The sequence below is a fragment of the Drosophila sulfurigaster genome, chromosome X, assembly GCF_023558435.1.
Source record: "Drosophila sulfurigaster albostrigata strain 15112-1811.04 chromosome X, ASM2355843v2, whole genome shotgun sequence".
Classification (NCBI taxonomy): Eukaryota; Metazoa; Arthropoda; class Insecta; order Diptera; family Drosophilidae; genus Drosophila; species Drosophila sulfurigaster.
In genome coordinates this window covers 2,990,320-3,003,254 of record NC_084885.1, presented here as the reverse complement: position 1 = coordinate 3,003,254, position 12,935 = coordinate 2,990,320, and the positions used below count along the sequence as shown (strand labels likewise).

Genomic DNA, 12,935 nt, shown 5'->3' with positions numbered 1-12,935 from the left:
AGATCCAGCAGATATATGGCTGAAGAGATAGGCGTAGTTAATGCGCTGGCGATTGAAGCTGGCGTCATTTGTGTTGTCCTTCAGTGGGTTCAGTTCATGTTTTCGTTTTCCATGTTTTCGTTTATCAAATTGCTGCAATCAGGAATCAATTATTATTAAAAGCGCATTAAAAACAATAAAAATCACATTAAAATAAAAGCGGACAAAACTAAATGAATGCACACAAGGGCGACGATGTGTGTGTAAATAAAAAAAAAAAACAATAACAACGAGTAAAGTTCTTAATCATTTTACATGCGAATCAAGTTGCGAGTTGCGCTCTTATCAACGATGGATCCATATCAAGCAGCCACCTACCTCCCTTCCCCCTCCCTCTCTGTCCAATTATGGCTGTGATTTTTATTACACTTTATTATTATTTACCTACTGTCGACTAATTTGTTTTTAATTTGTGCTGATAAAATTGATGAATAAATAAAACGCACGTCGAGCAAATAATGAAATTAATAAGTGACTCGTATCAATGCAGGGAGGGGAAGGGGAGACAACTAAAGCCTGGTAAATAAAACAACTAAACGATAAACATGCCACACAATAATAATTACAATAACAAATAACAAATAATGCCAGCCAAATAATGACATTGCTCGTCGTAGTTTTGTTTTGCTTTGCTTTGTTTGCTGCCTTTGCCCCTTGCGATTGATTTGTCACATCTGAATTATTCGAATTCGATTCGATTTGATTCGAATTGGAGCGCACTCTGATATGCCACTCCCCCCACCCCCCTCTCTCAGTTGATGGAGCTGCCATGGAGAGTGCGGAGTGGGAGAAGTAACAGAAGCCGCTTCGTAATGGGTTAGAACAATTGTTCCAGTCGGCTCTGACGACTCGCGAAAGACACTACCATTGAAGAACATTTTAATTATCGAGATAAATACAAAATAAATGAAATGAAATATAAATGAAAATAAAAATAAATTAGTATTATGAAAATATTATAAATTGATATAAAGAAGATACATTCATGAGCATAAATAAATATACATTTGCTTGTATTTATTTAAGCTCATTAATGTATCTTCTTTATATCAATTTATAATATTTATATTAATTAATGTATCTTCTTTATATCAATTTATAATATTTTCATAATATTATTATCATTTGGACAAAACTACGTAAATAAAATGTAAAGAAAAATGTATACACATGAAGGGATATTTATAAAGCAAAGAAAGCAAAAGAAAGCAGACAAATATGTCCATATTAAATGAATACAAATAAAAAGTAGAGAAGCGGCAGTTGAGTATGCTGGACTGTGAGATACCCGATCAACATACCGAAATGTTGATTTGGTACATCAATATACTATACATACATTAAAACTATAAGAATTAAATTATTTAGTATTTATATTTCACTTTGCCTTTGAAATAATATTATTCTATATATAACATAATAATTATAATGAAAGACTTCACTACGACAACATTCATTCTGTGTGTGTTTTTTTTTAATTATAATAGTATTTTAAGGAAAAGGAAATATAAGAAGTATTCTCTCATTTGCAATGTGATATTCTGTTACGTTTGTAAAAAAAAATATAGTATACTCTAGTAATATGCCAAAAAATACTGTAATATACCGTAGGCTATATTTTGTAGATCGATAGAGAAACATTGAAAATATATCATGAAGTACAAAATATACCAAAATTGTTATTTGGTATATCGATATACTTTTACATTTAATATACATCTCATAGAGCGACCGTTGAATATGCTCGGCTGTGAGATACCAGCTAATCATTTTTTATAGAGCAAATCGTAGCAGTATTAAAAAAATATACCTTCAAAAACATTACTACCGAAGGTTATATTTGGCAGATCGCTATCCCATCATTGAAAATATACCATAGAGTACAAAACATACTTATATACATAAATCATTGCATTAAAAATATACCATAAAGTATAAAATATACCAGATTGTTATCAAAACCAACTAAGACTGGACTTTTTCATATTCATTTTGTCTCGACTGTTGATGCTGTTCACAAATATATTTACTTAATGGGGCCCTTCTGCCTGTTAGATACATTTCCTGACAATACAAAGGTATTACACGCTTTTATATTTAAAATGAACTAAATTGATGCTATGCATAGTTTTATGTTATTATATTAAATCTAGTATTTAATACTACATTTAAAAGAGAAGAGAGTACTGTCTACTGCGGCCTTCGACTCGAAAAAAGTATTTGTACTTATTATACCTTAAATTTAGTTTTCATTATAAAATTGTACATATTCATATTCTATTATCATTTGAAGGGGTTTGTAAGTGGTGTGATGGCACCTGGGTACTAGTGCTGAAATGCCTCAAAAAACGGTATGAAATAAAACGATTGTAGGGTGCACATGAACTACTTCCAAATAATGAAATAATGCGTGTGTTTGCTATCATAGAAAAGTCTCTGCAATTGGCAGCGGTTGGGGAACATAATGACTTTATTAGCTAAGCACAACTCATAAATGTGACAGTGAGAGCAAATAGGAGATAGTTGTCAGGGGCGAGGAGTGGGAGAGAGAGGGAGAAGAAGGAAGGGGAAGAGGAAGAGGAAGAGGGGGGTTGCCAGACATTTGTCTGTGGCGAGATTTAGCTTTGGCGAAACCTCAAAAAAACAAAAAGGGAAGTCAGCTAGCGATCAGGTGTGTATGTGTGTATGTGTTAAGGTGTGTGTATGAAAAGGTATAAGTGTGTGTGCGCGTGCGGGGGGAGCAGTTCAGACAGCAGCGGAGGGGTTGGTTGATTTGTTGATTTGTTTTATGCGATAAGCACTTAAATTAAGTCTTAATTCCTAATGCCTCTTGTTGCACACGTGTCGCCTGCCACACAGTGTGGCAGGAGCGGAGGCAGCGGAAGAGGCAGAGACAGAGAGAGACAGAGAGAGAGAGAGAGAGAGAGAGAGAGAGAGAGAGATAGAGAGTGCTGGCGGTGTCGCCCTGTGAAATGGACATTTAATTATTTGCTGTGATTAAACACACACACATAAAGTGAGCAGTCGCTTCCCCCTCCTTCCGCCTTCATTCCGTTTGTGCCACACGACGTGTGTCAATTCTCTAGGAAGGGGGCAAGGGAATGGCAGGGAAGGGAGATTTGCGGGCACTGCCAGCTTCATATTCCAATTATTTATCTTATCAGCGTATCAAACAGTTTTGATTTTCCTGCAGTCCACACACACTTCCTCCTCCTCCTCCTCCTCCTTGTCCTCCTCATTCTTCCGCCCCTCGCATCCCTTTGCTTAGCTGACAATCCCTTGTTGCACTGGACTTTTGACAGTTGACAGTTGCATCAACGCAGCTCGAGCTCGAGCTGCGGTATCTTTGGCATCTTTTTGGCAGCAGCGGCTCTAATTTTGTATCTGTGAGATACATTTGTATCTAGCGCACTCTTCCTCATTGTATTATGAAAATATTTATCTTTCCCAGCTGGGAAATTTGAGCGCCCCACTCCTCTCTCCCTCTCTGTCTAGTGTGCAAAGTGTGCGCTCAAGTGGTGTGCGGTGTTGTGTGCGGTGTGCGCAACGCTTGTCAAATTAATGAGATTTCGAGTTTTGATTTCTGATCGATCGACTGCGATAAGAAATGCGACCACAAAATGGCTCTAAGTCGATGATTAAAGCACACACAAGGAAACTGGAAAATAGCCAAACTTCATAGACGAGCGAGCGAGGGAGAGAGATAGAGAGAGAGAGAGAAAGTAAGGGGGGGAAATGTAAAAAGGGAAATTAATCGGCTGAGGAATATGATCAGCTTTTGGTTTCGGCTTAAGATGATTTGCTCATTAACTTAATTGAGAGTTTAAGAGAGTTGAAATTTATTGCTGTATTTTGTATCTAGTCATTTATTTTAAATAATAAACTGAACAATAATACTACAAAATTCAACAGATGAACCTAAGTTAATGCTGAATTTTTAAGCATGTTGAATTTTGTTAAATTTACGCTTCGTGCTTTAAGCAACAGCATTTAAAATATTCCATAAAGAGCTAAAAAATGTTACTATTACATTCAAAATATGTATAATACATTTTACCTAATAAAAAATATATATATATACTTTTTATACCCGCTACCCATAGGGTAGAAGGGTATTATAACTTTGTGCCGGCAGGAAATGTATATAACAGGTAGAAGGAGGCATCTCCGACCCTATAAAGTATATATATTCTTGATCAGCGTCAACAGCCGAGACGATCTAGCCATGTCCATCTGTCCGTCTGTGTGTCTTGATTTATTGATTAAGAATACCATGGCAGCAGCCATTATTGCCCTATAAAATAAATTCTTACATAACTTATACGATTATCCGATCGCCACCAAACTCAAAATTCATAAGGACTGTCCAAAAATTGTGACTGTAGCTTTAAAATTGGCAATTTGCGATTGTAATTTATCATAAAAAAATATTTTTTTTATTATTCGCTATCTAGTAAATTTTTGCAATAAATATATTAAAATTATTATATAAGAAATAAATAATCCTACAATAATATACAAAACAAGCAAACTTCATATGAACTCAGTCTCCGGATAAACGATTTTCGTTGAAATTTTACCAGAACAATAAAAATTAATAATTAAAGAATTTAATTTTGTATGTAAACATAAAAAGGTATACATATGTAATTATGCATCGCTGACCTAGTTATCTGCAGGACTGTGATAATTAACCTGAGATCGAATATTATATTCAAGTATTTATATAAATACATAATAATTAACTATTCACTGCGTACATGGGAACTTGATGCATATCAATTAATATATATCATATCAATGAATTCTAAACGGAATTTTCTGTAAATAATTGCGACTAAATGAAACTACTAAGTGTTAACAATTGGATTCTGGTTCAATATCAAAACATCAGTCATCAGCCAGTGCAAATTTTATAGCTAATAGGAATGGTGATACAACTTTTATTTAAACTTGTTTTGTATACTGCTCCTCGATTTACTATTTAAATTTCACTTATCTTTACAAAATGTGTTAATCAAGTAGTCAGGCTGAAAGTCAAGTCAAACTTACATTTGTATTATATTTTAGTGTCTTTACTAAACTCATAAGCATAACATTCAGATTTCATTATGGACATCTTCGGAACACCCACCGAAATCAAGATTAGTGTTATGAAGGCGATCGCTGAACTACAGAACCCAGCTTCTGATATTTTTGTGTACGATAAGAAGATCTGCGATCATGTGGAGTACGACGAAACTGATAAAAAGTTACTTGTTAAGCAGACTCTATTTGATTTAACTTTTTTGGGAGTATTAGCGCGAACTGGATCGTCGTTTGCCTTGCGTCAAAATTTAATCGTACAAGTTCCATCGGAGGCAAGTGCAATTCCATGGATTGACCCTCGAAACCAAAATGAGGTAAGTGTAAAAGATTCGTCCATAAATCCACTACATTTACATCCATTTACAACTTAGAATCTTAAACGTGCCTTTGAACTGAAACAAAAGAAAAAAGTTTTGGGAAATGTGAACTCAAAGGTTAAATACACAAATCACAAAAAGAAACAAAATTTTGAAGATAAAGAGAAAATAGAAACAGAAATAGATTCGCTATTTGCCTTCTATTTTGAAGAATTTAAGAACATCAAAACTATAAATAATCCAGAGAGCTCTAAAGCAAGAACTCCTTCGAGACTTGGGTCGACAGGACTGGACGATGATAACATTATTTTACATGTCAGTGCACCTATCAATGATCAGACCTCTAAACCAATGGAGAATGTGGTAGAAAATGTGCAATCAAAGCGTAAAATTACAATGGCTAAAGAGATAGGTAATTTTAAAGCCATGAAAAAAAGTTATTCCTGTCCAGAACTCAATTTTTTGTTTGCTTTGAAAAATATAGGAGATAATCCAAATGTGTATGTATCAAAACGTGGATCGATACTCGCTCCATCGGGACCGATTGCAATACCATCGATCGACCGTCGAAACCAAAATAAGGTAAGTGTAAAAGATTCGTCCATAAATCCACAACATTTACATCCATTTACAACTTAGAATCTTAAACGTCGCCTTGAACTGAATCAATATTATGCAGCTAAAAAGAAAAGATATGCCGAAATTCCTGAAAACCCTGAAATAAATACAGGACCGGAGGATACAACCAAAATGTTGCCACCTAATGCTCTTCTTGAGGAGCAAGTTTTGGGAAATGTGAAATCAAAGGTCAAATACACAAATCACAAAAAGAAACGAAATTTTGAAGATAAAAAGAAAACATATTCCCCCGAAAAAATAGATTCGCTTTTTGCCTACTATTTTGAAAAATATAAGAACATCAAAACTATAAATAATCCAGAGAACTCTGAAGAAAGAACTCTTGAGTCGACAGGACTGGACGATGATAACATTATTTTACATGTCAGTGCACCTATCAATGATCAGACCTCTAAACCAATGGAGAATGTGGTAAAAAATGTGCAATCAAAGCGTAAAATTAGAATGGCTAAAGAGATAGGTAATTTTAAAGCCATGAAAAAAAGTTATTCCTGTCCAGAACTCAATTTTTTGTATATATAGGAGGTAATCCAAACGTGTATGTATCAAAAGGTGGATCGATATTAGGATCACTTGGACTGAAAAAAGCAAACAATATTATGTCAATAAATGCCCTTAAGGATCAAGAGTACTCCAGTCGTTGGAAATTTACAGATCCATTAGTTATTTAATAAATTTTCTTTATTGTTTACAGTTTTTATTTGGTTCAATGCTTGTTAATAAATTTTAATTTAAGTGAACTCTTCTATATTATAATTGAGTGTCGAGTAATTCGATATATTATTACTGATTTTTGTAACTCCAATTTAAGCATTGGATTTGTATTTTTATATAAGGAGCATAAAGATTTTACTTTTGATTTCTGCGATGCAAAGTCGAATGGGTGATGAAAAAACTGACAGAAAAGGCTGCAAATAAATTTTAAATATTACCAAATGATTTTATATGCAAGTTTAGTTAAACTCAGTTTAGCCCTTTTTAGGAATTCGACTTAATAAAAGAAATTTCTCTTCTATATACAATTAATACAATTTTGAAAATTTTTCTCAATCTTGAAAATTTATGTTTTATAGTTAACAAAAATAAATCATTTATAAAACTTAAAGTATGGAAATAATGTAATAAGAAAGTTGGAGAAATGGGGGAAGAATTCCTTAACTAAATCTTGATGATGTCGAGAATACCAATGAGAGAACATTGGATAACCCTTAGCAAAATGCTGACACTGTCCCAATTAGTAAAGAGACATTCTAATAACCCCTTTACAATATATATTGCTATATTTGCTACGAACAAATAAAGAAACTGCGAATCAAGACGATGTCGAATGATGCAGCTGCTGGCCCAGAAAATGGCCCCCAAAGGTAATTACCAGAATGAATCCACTTAAGCGACAACCAAGGAGACCTCAACTGAACCCCTTCGCGATGTCAACTCAGCTCGCCTTCGAAAAGAGTGGAGAAGGGAAGGGCAAGGGGAAGGGGAAGGGGGTGGCGGTGGTGGCAACTTGTAAATATGCAAATGCATATGTTAAATAGATGACCTTTTATTGTATTGTTTTTGGCGTAAGCAAGAGAGACAATCATAACAAAAGTGTAAAAGTTGCCACATAGTCCAAAGAAGCCCCCGCAAGGGCCTGTCGGGGGGAGTGGGGGGCAACTCAAATTGACTTCTAAAAGCAGCAAAATCAGCAAAAAATTTGCATTTCAATAAACGATTATCGTAACTTTGCGTACGGTTTTTGGTTACGGTTTACGGTTTACGCTTTTCGCTTTACGGCGCCTTTTCCCCTTTCCCCCCACTGTCTGGGGGTTGGGGGTGGCTTAGGGGTCGCCATTTTGTGCGAGTGTGTGGGTTAGGGGTCGCAAAAAGGTTGCCATAGGCAGAAAAATCGGTTAGGTTCGTTTGCTGACGAGGGTGCTCAAATATGCTGATGATGGTGGGCGAGGGGGAGCTCTAGATGACGGGGAAGGGGGTGAGTAGGGGGTGCCGTCGGTTTACGACAGTCAACGGGCAAATTGTCGTTGTAAAAGTCAAATGTGGAAAATTTATTTTATATTTTTAGCTTTTAAATTAAATAAAGTTTTTGTCGCCGTCGTTTTATTTGCATTGGCATTTTGTCACCTTTGAACCGCCGCACCGCACCGCACCGCATCGCATCGCACCTCTCCCCCTCGCCTAGATATAAACCTGCTCCCAATTTCCACTCACGTTCTAAGCCAAAGCTTTAACTTCTCCCCGCATCGCTTTGCGTTGTTCTCTTCCTATGTGTGTTTATTGTTTAGGCTTTTTACGCTTTGTTTCGGTTTTTGTGTGTTTCGACTTCTGAGCGGGGGTGTTTGCTTTGAGGGGATCGAGAAGGGGATGGAGAAGGGTAGGGGAAGGGGAGCCTTTCAGGATGGCATCACCACAAATCACAGCTCACGTACGACGCTTAAATATGGCGCTCGTTTCATGTCCGTGTCCGGCAAAGCACAAAAATAACAATAATAATAACAGCAGCAACACACACACACACACACACGCACACACACTTACTGAGTGCAACAAAGACAGCAACAATGACTGAGAAAGGGAGAGCAAGAGCAAGAGAAATGACCAGTGTAACCCATTCCGTCCAAGCTGTCCATTCTGCATGCAAACGCAATTTGATAACGAGCGAACGTATTAATATCATTGAGCTCCATTATTTCACTACCAGCTACCCCCACCTTTTCCCCTCTTTGCCTCTTTGCCAAGCATTCCCAGTGGCTTCGCCCCAAAAAAAATGATGCTCATTTTGCTGGCGCAACAAAACAACTCAGTAAACATGACAAGCGAGCAGCGATGAAGAACATTGGGAGGAAGAACGGTGAACGGGAGGGGGTGGTCGAGGGGAGAGGGTGGTGGAAAATTGCTGTCAGAATGCGCTTCTGTCGGCAATATTACGGACGGATGATATATCAGGGGGATATTGCCAATTTGTACTCAATAAAGTGGGCAGAGTACTGGCAGCAAAGCAAACAAATTCCAAAAATGTCGAATATAAAAGTTAACGCTGCAAGTAGTTAATGCTTTCATCACAAGTTCGGGATAATACCAAATTAATATACCAGAAAATACATACTACTATATACTTAATAAAAGTTAACGCTGCAAGTAGTAAATGCTTTCATCACAAGTTCGGGATTATACCAAATTAATATACCTGAAAAATACTAAAATACTACTATATTCTTTATAAAAGTTAACGCTGCAAGTAGTTAATGCTTTCATCACAAGTTCGGGATTATACCAAATTAATATACCTGAAAAATACTAAAATACTACTATATTCTTTATAAAAGTTAACGCTGCAAGTAGTTAATGCTTTCATCACAAGTTCGGGATAATACCAAATTAATATACCAGAAAATACATACTACTATATACTTAATAAAAGTTAACGCTGCAAGTAGTAAATGCTTTCTTCACAAGTTCGGGATTATACAAAATTAATATACCTGAAAAATACTAAAATACTACTATATACTTAATAAAAGTTAACGCTGCAAGTAGTTAATGCTTTCTTCCATGATACAAGTTATTTACAATAAAAGTAAACCATTCCAATATTATATAAAATAAACATAAACAAAAAATACTAAAATATATTGATAGTATATTAAAATACTACTATATTCGAAGTATTTTATGGTAGTACAAAATATGCCAGATTGCCAACAACAACAACTAAGCCCCGATAGCACCAGCACTTTTTATAGCCGCTACCCATAAGGTAGAAGGGTACTATAACTTTGTGCTGGTAGGAAATGTATGTACCAGGCATAAGGAGGCATCTTCGACTCAATAAAGTATATATATATATTCTTGATCAGCGTCAACAGCCGAGACGATCGAGCCATGTCCGTCTGTCCGTATGACCACCTAGATCTCAGAGACTATACGAGATAAAGCTTTTCGATAGCATTTGTTATGTTTGCACGCAGATCAAGTCCGTTTAACATTTTTGAAACGCCCGCTAATTGACAAAACAAACGTAATTTTAAAGCTAGCTCCGAACATTGGTATATACAATAATGAATATATTAATTGTGACTCCCGAAAATTTGGTGGCGATCAGATAAAAATTGTCAAAGTTATTAAAGAAATACTTTTGTATGGGCAAAAACGCCTACTCACTATGTAACATATGTTAGTTACTTGGTTGCTTTGGCTGACAATCTGGTATATTTTGCACTCTATAGTATATATTGAGTGTAGTACCATATCAATATACCAAATATACAATTTATTATAATTTTGGTATTTTTGTGGTATATTATTTTAGTATATTTAAAAAAAAACATAACGAAATATTTTGCTTTTATTCAAAATGGGTAGCGGGTATCTCACAGTCGAGTGTGCTCGACTAGCTCGATAGCTTTTTTACTTGTTTGCCATTTATTTTTTAAAATTTTAAATTTCGCTTGATATTCCATTTTTCGTTAGTATTTGCAAGTATTCAATTTTTTTTGTTAAATCGAAAACAAGTAAGAGTATTGTAGAGTACTTGGTACCCATCTTCAATAAAGGCAGACCAGTGCTAATACCGCACTAAAAATATTCCAAATATACCACAAAAATACTAAAATATACCGGAGGTCATATTTGGTATATCGATGAAGTACTGCAAAGATATTATACCCTTCTACTCTATGAGTAGCTGGCACAATAAAGAACATTGTTTTGGATGGTAACATATATGTATATAAAAGAATTTATTCGTTATGCCTTTTTGGCAAAAAATGAGTTTACAATACAAATTAAGGCTTATATTCCTTTGATTGGCTAAACATGAAATTCATCGTTGTGTGTATTTCAATAACCCTCATTGATAGAAATTTTCCGTTCCTATTCGAAGTTATATTAAATTTAAGCCGATGGATAGTTGAAGAAGGTTAGTATTTATTATTCCCATTTATTATTCATAATGATTTCTCGGATTTTTTCACTTTTGGCGATATGAAATGAAAATCCCAAAGGCCATACACCATCTTTTTCTATATATCAATTAAAATACTTTTATCTAATTCGAATATCGACAACACATAGAATATAAAACATTATACGAGTAGTACTAAACAAAACGATAAATTTTTAAATTTTTTGTTAATTGAATTTTTGTTTTGGCTCCATGGACCTTTTTTTTTATTTGGCTATTAAAAAACTTCCATTATTAGCAAACAACTTTTAGAATGATCAAATACTCTCCTGAGTATAGCTCCATGCATTCAACTTGTGTGCAGAAAAAATGAAGATAGGCATATTAATTGCATTCATATTGCGATGTGCGGAATCAATTCGACGAATCGCGACGCAATCGACAAAGTTGACAATGTGTCAGCTTCATTTAAGTTTCGGCATTTTTGCACCTCACTTTTTGTTTTTTTTTGCGAGTTGACAGTTGATGGGCGAGTATTTCGGTTATGCGGAATGCTTGAAGCTGCTCGCGAGATAACTTGCAACGTGCAACCAAAATGCGGCATGTCTTCCATGCAAAAACACGTCACAAATTTTCAAGTGCGAGGTGAGAGATGCGAGTTGGCAGTTTGGCGTTTGGCGTTTGCTTATCGGCGCGGCGCCCGTGTGCAACATACGAGTATTGCCACAATTCGTTGCTGCCTGCCCCGTGTTGCAATTGTGACGGATGGCCAATAAATTTGTACATTCATGCACTGGACATGTTCGTTGGGGGCTTCTACAGATAGGCCCCAAAACGGACTCGGATTGGGGGTTGGCAGTAGGGTGCGTTACATGTCGATTTCTTTATGTGAATGCTGCTTATTAAATAAATCACACAAAAAACAAGCTGAACGCTTACGAGTAACAAGCGAGCTGCAGCATACCGAATACTCTACACACTTATAGTACAAAGTTAAGTTTCATTTCAATGTATATCAGCTAAAGAATGTGTTTTATTGATTTTTATTTATTTCAAAATTCATTTAAATGTAACAATATAGCCTTAAGTTTATTTAGGTTCTTATTTTATAAATTTGTTTAGTATAGAAATTTAATAATTGTTTTTATGGTAGCAGTAAGTTCTAACTAATTTTTCAATTTTATACATTTATTATAAAATAAATACAAAATAGGAACATAATTGAATTTTTTTAATTTTCAAGATAATAACAATAACAATTTTCCATATTGAAACCTTAAATTTCTTCATTCAAAACTAGTATATTTGTATGTAGTATATCATATATAATATCTTTGGTATATAGTACATAAAGTATACTACTACTATAGAAATACAGAAATGTAAGGTTCCCCTCTCTGGAAAATTGTACATATATGGTGCATATATATAGTATATATTTTTATATACTATATATATATAGTATATAGTATGAAACATGCTACTAATCTATACCGAAAAATACACCTTCGACTATATTTGGTATATCGATATACTATTACATTTCAAATATTGTGCCTACAAAATAATCGACTTGAAACGTTGCTTAAACTGTGTGATATTTAAAGTGCTCTTCAAAAGAGTATAAAGTGGCAGCAGATATGCAGGGAGGAGCAGAGGCAGGGATAGGATCAGAGGCAGGGGCAATGGGTTACCATGGTGGCCACTTGTCACTGCCAGCGCATGGCGCAGCGCTCCATAAATTCATGTACCCAATTATCTCATTTGTCTACGCACAACGGAAATGTGAGCCAGTAACTGATAGGAAGAGAGCAGAGGAGGAGAGGGAATCGCATGGAATTCAGTCGATGCGACGATCTCTCGATGCTCTCGATCCTCACAGACAAATTCATTTGATTGCGTTTGGCATTTCAATTTCTCAGTTGGCAGTTGGCAGTCAGCAGCCAGCA

At 35.3% G+C, this 12,935-nt stretch overlaps 1 protein-coding gene across 2 annotated transcripts; it reads left to right on the top strand.

Moving 5' to 3' along the window:
* The first annotated feature begins 5,059 nt into the window (after positions 1-5,059).
* Positions 5,060-6,823, top strand: LOC133848915 (uncharacterized). 2 transcript variants are annotated; one of them, XM_062284658.1, is made up of 3 exons: positions 5,060-5,399; positions 5,499-6,026; positions 6,084-6,823. In XM_062284658.1, exons 1-3 carry the CDS (start codon positions 5,151-5,153, stop codon positions 6,603-6,605), a joined length of 1,299 nt encoding a protein of 432 aa, XP_062140642.1. In that variant the 5' UTR covers positions 5,060-5,150; the 3' UTR covers positions 6,606-6,823. The 2 variants fall into 2 exon arrangements, with proteins under 2 accessions (XP_062140642.1, XP_062140643.1); XM_062284659.1 differs by having other exon boundaries at positions 5,066-5,399; positions 5,499-5,958; positions 6,636-6,823.
* The last annotated feature ends 6,112 nt before the right edge of the window (positions 6,824-12,935 follow it).

Excerpts from the sequence above, each read along its gene's own strand:
- LOC133848915 (XM_062284658.1), top strand. The coding sequence starts at position 5,151 with ATGGACATCTTCGGAACACCCACCGAAATCAAGATTAGTGTTATGAAG. Across the intron at positions 5,400-5,498 it reads TCGTACAAGTTCCATCGGAG|AATCTTAAACGTGCCTTTGA; the intron begins GCAAGTGCAATT and ends TTTACAACTTAG. Across the intron at positions 6,027-6,083 it reads ACCGTCGAAACCAAAATAAG|AATCTTAAACGTCGCCTTGA; the intron begins GTAAGTGTAAAA and ends TTTACAACTTAG.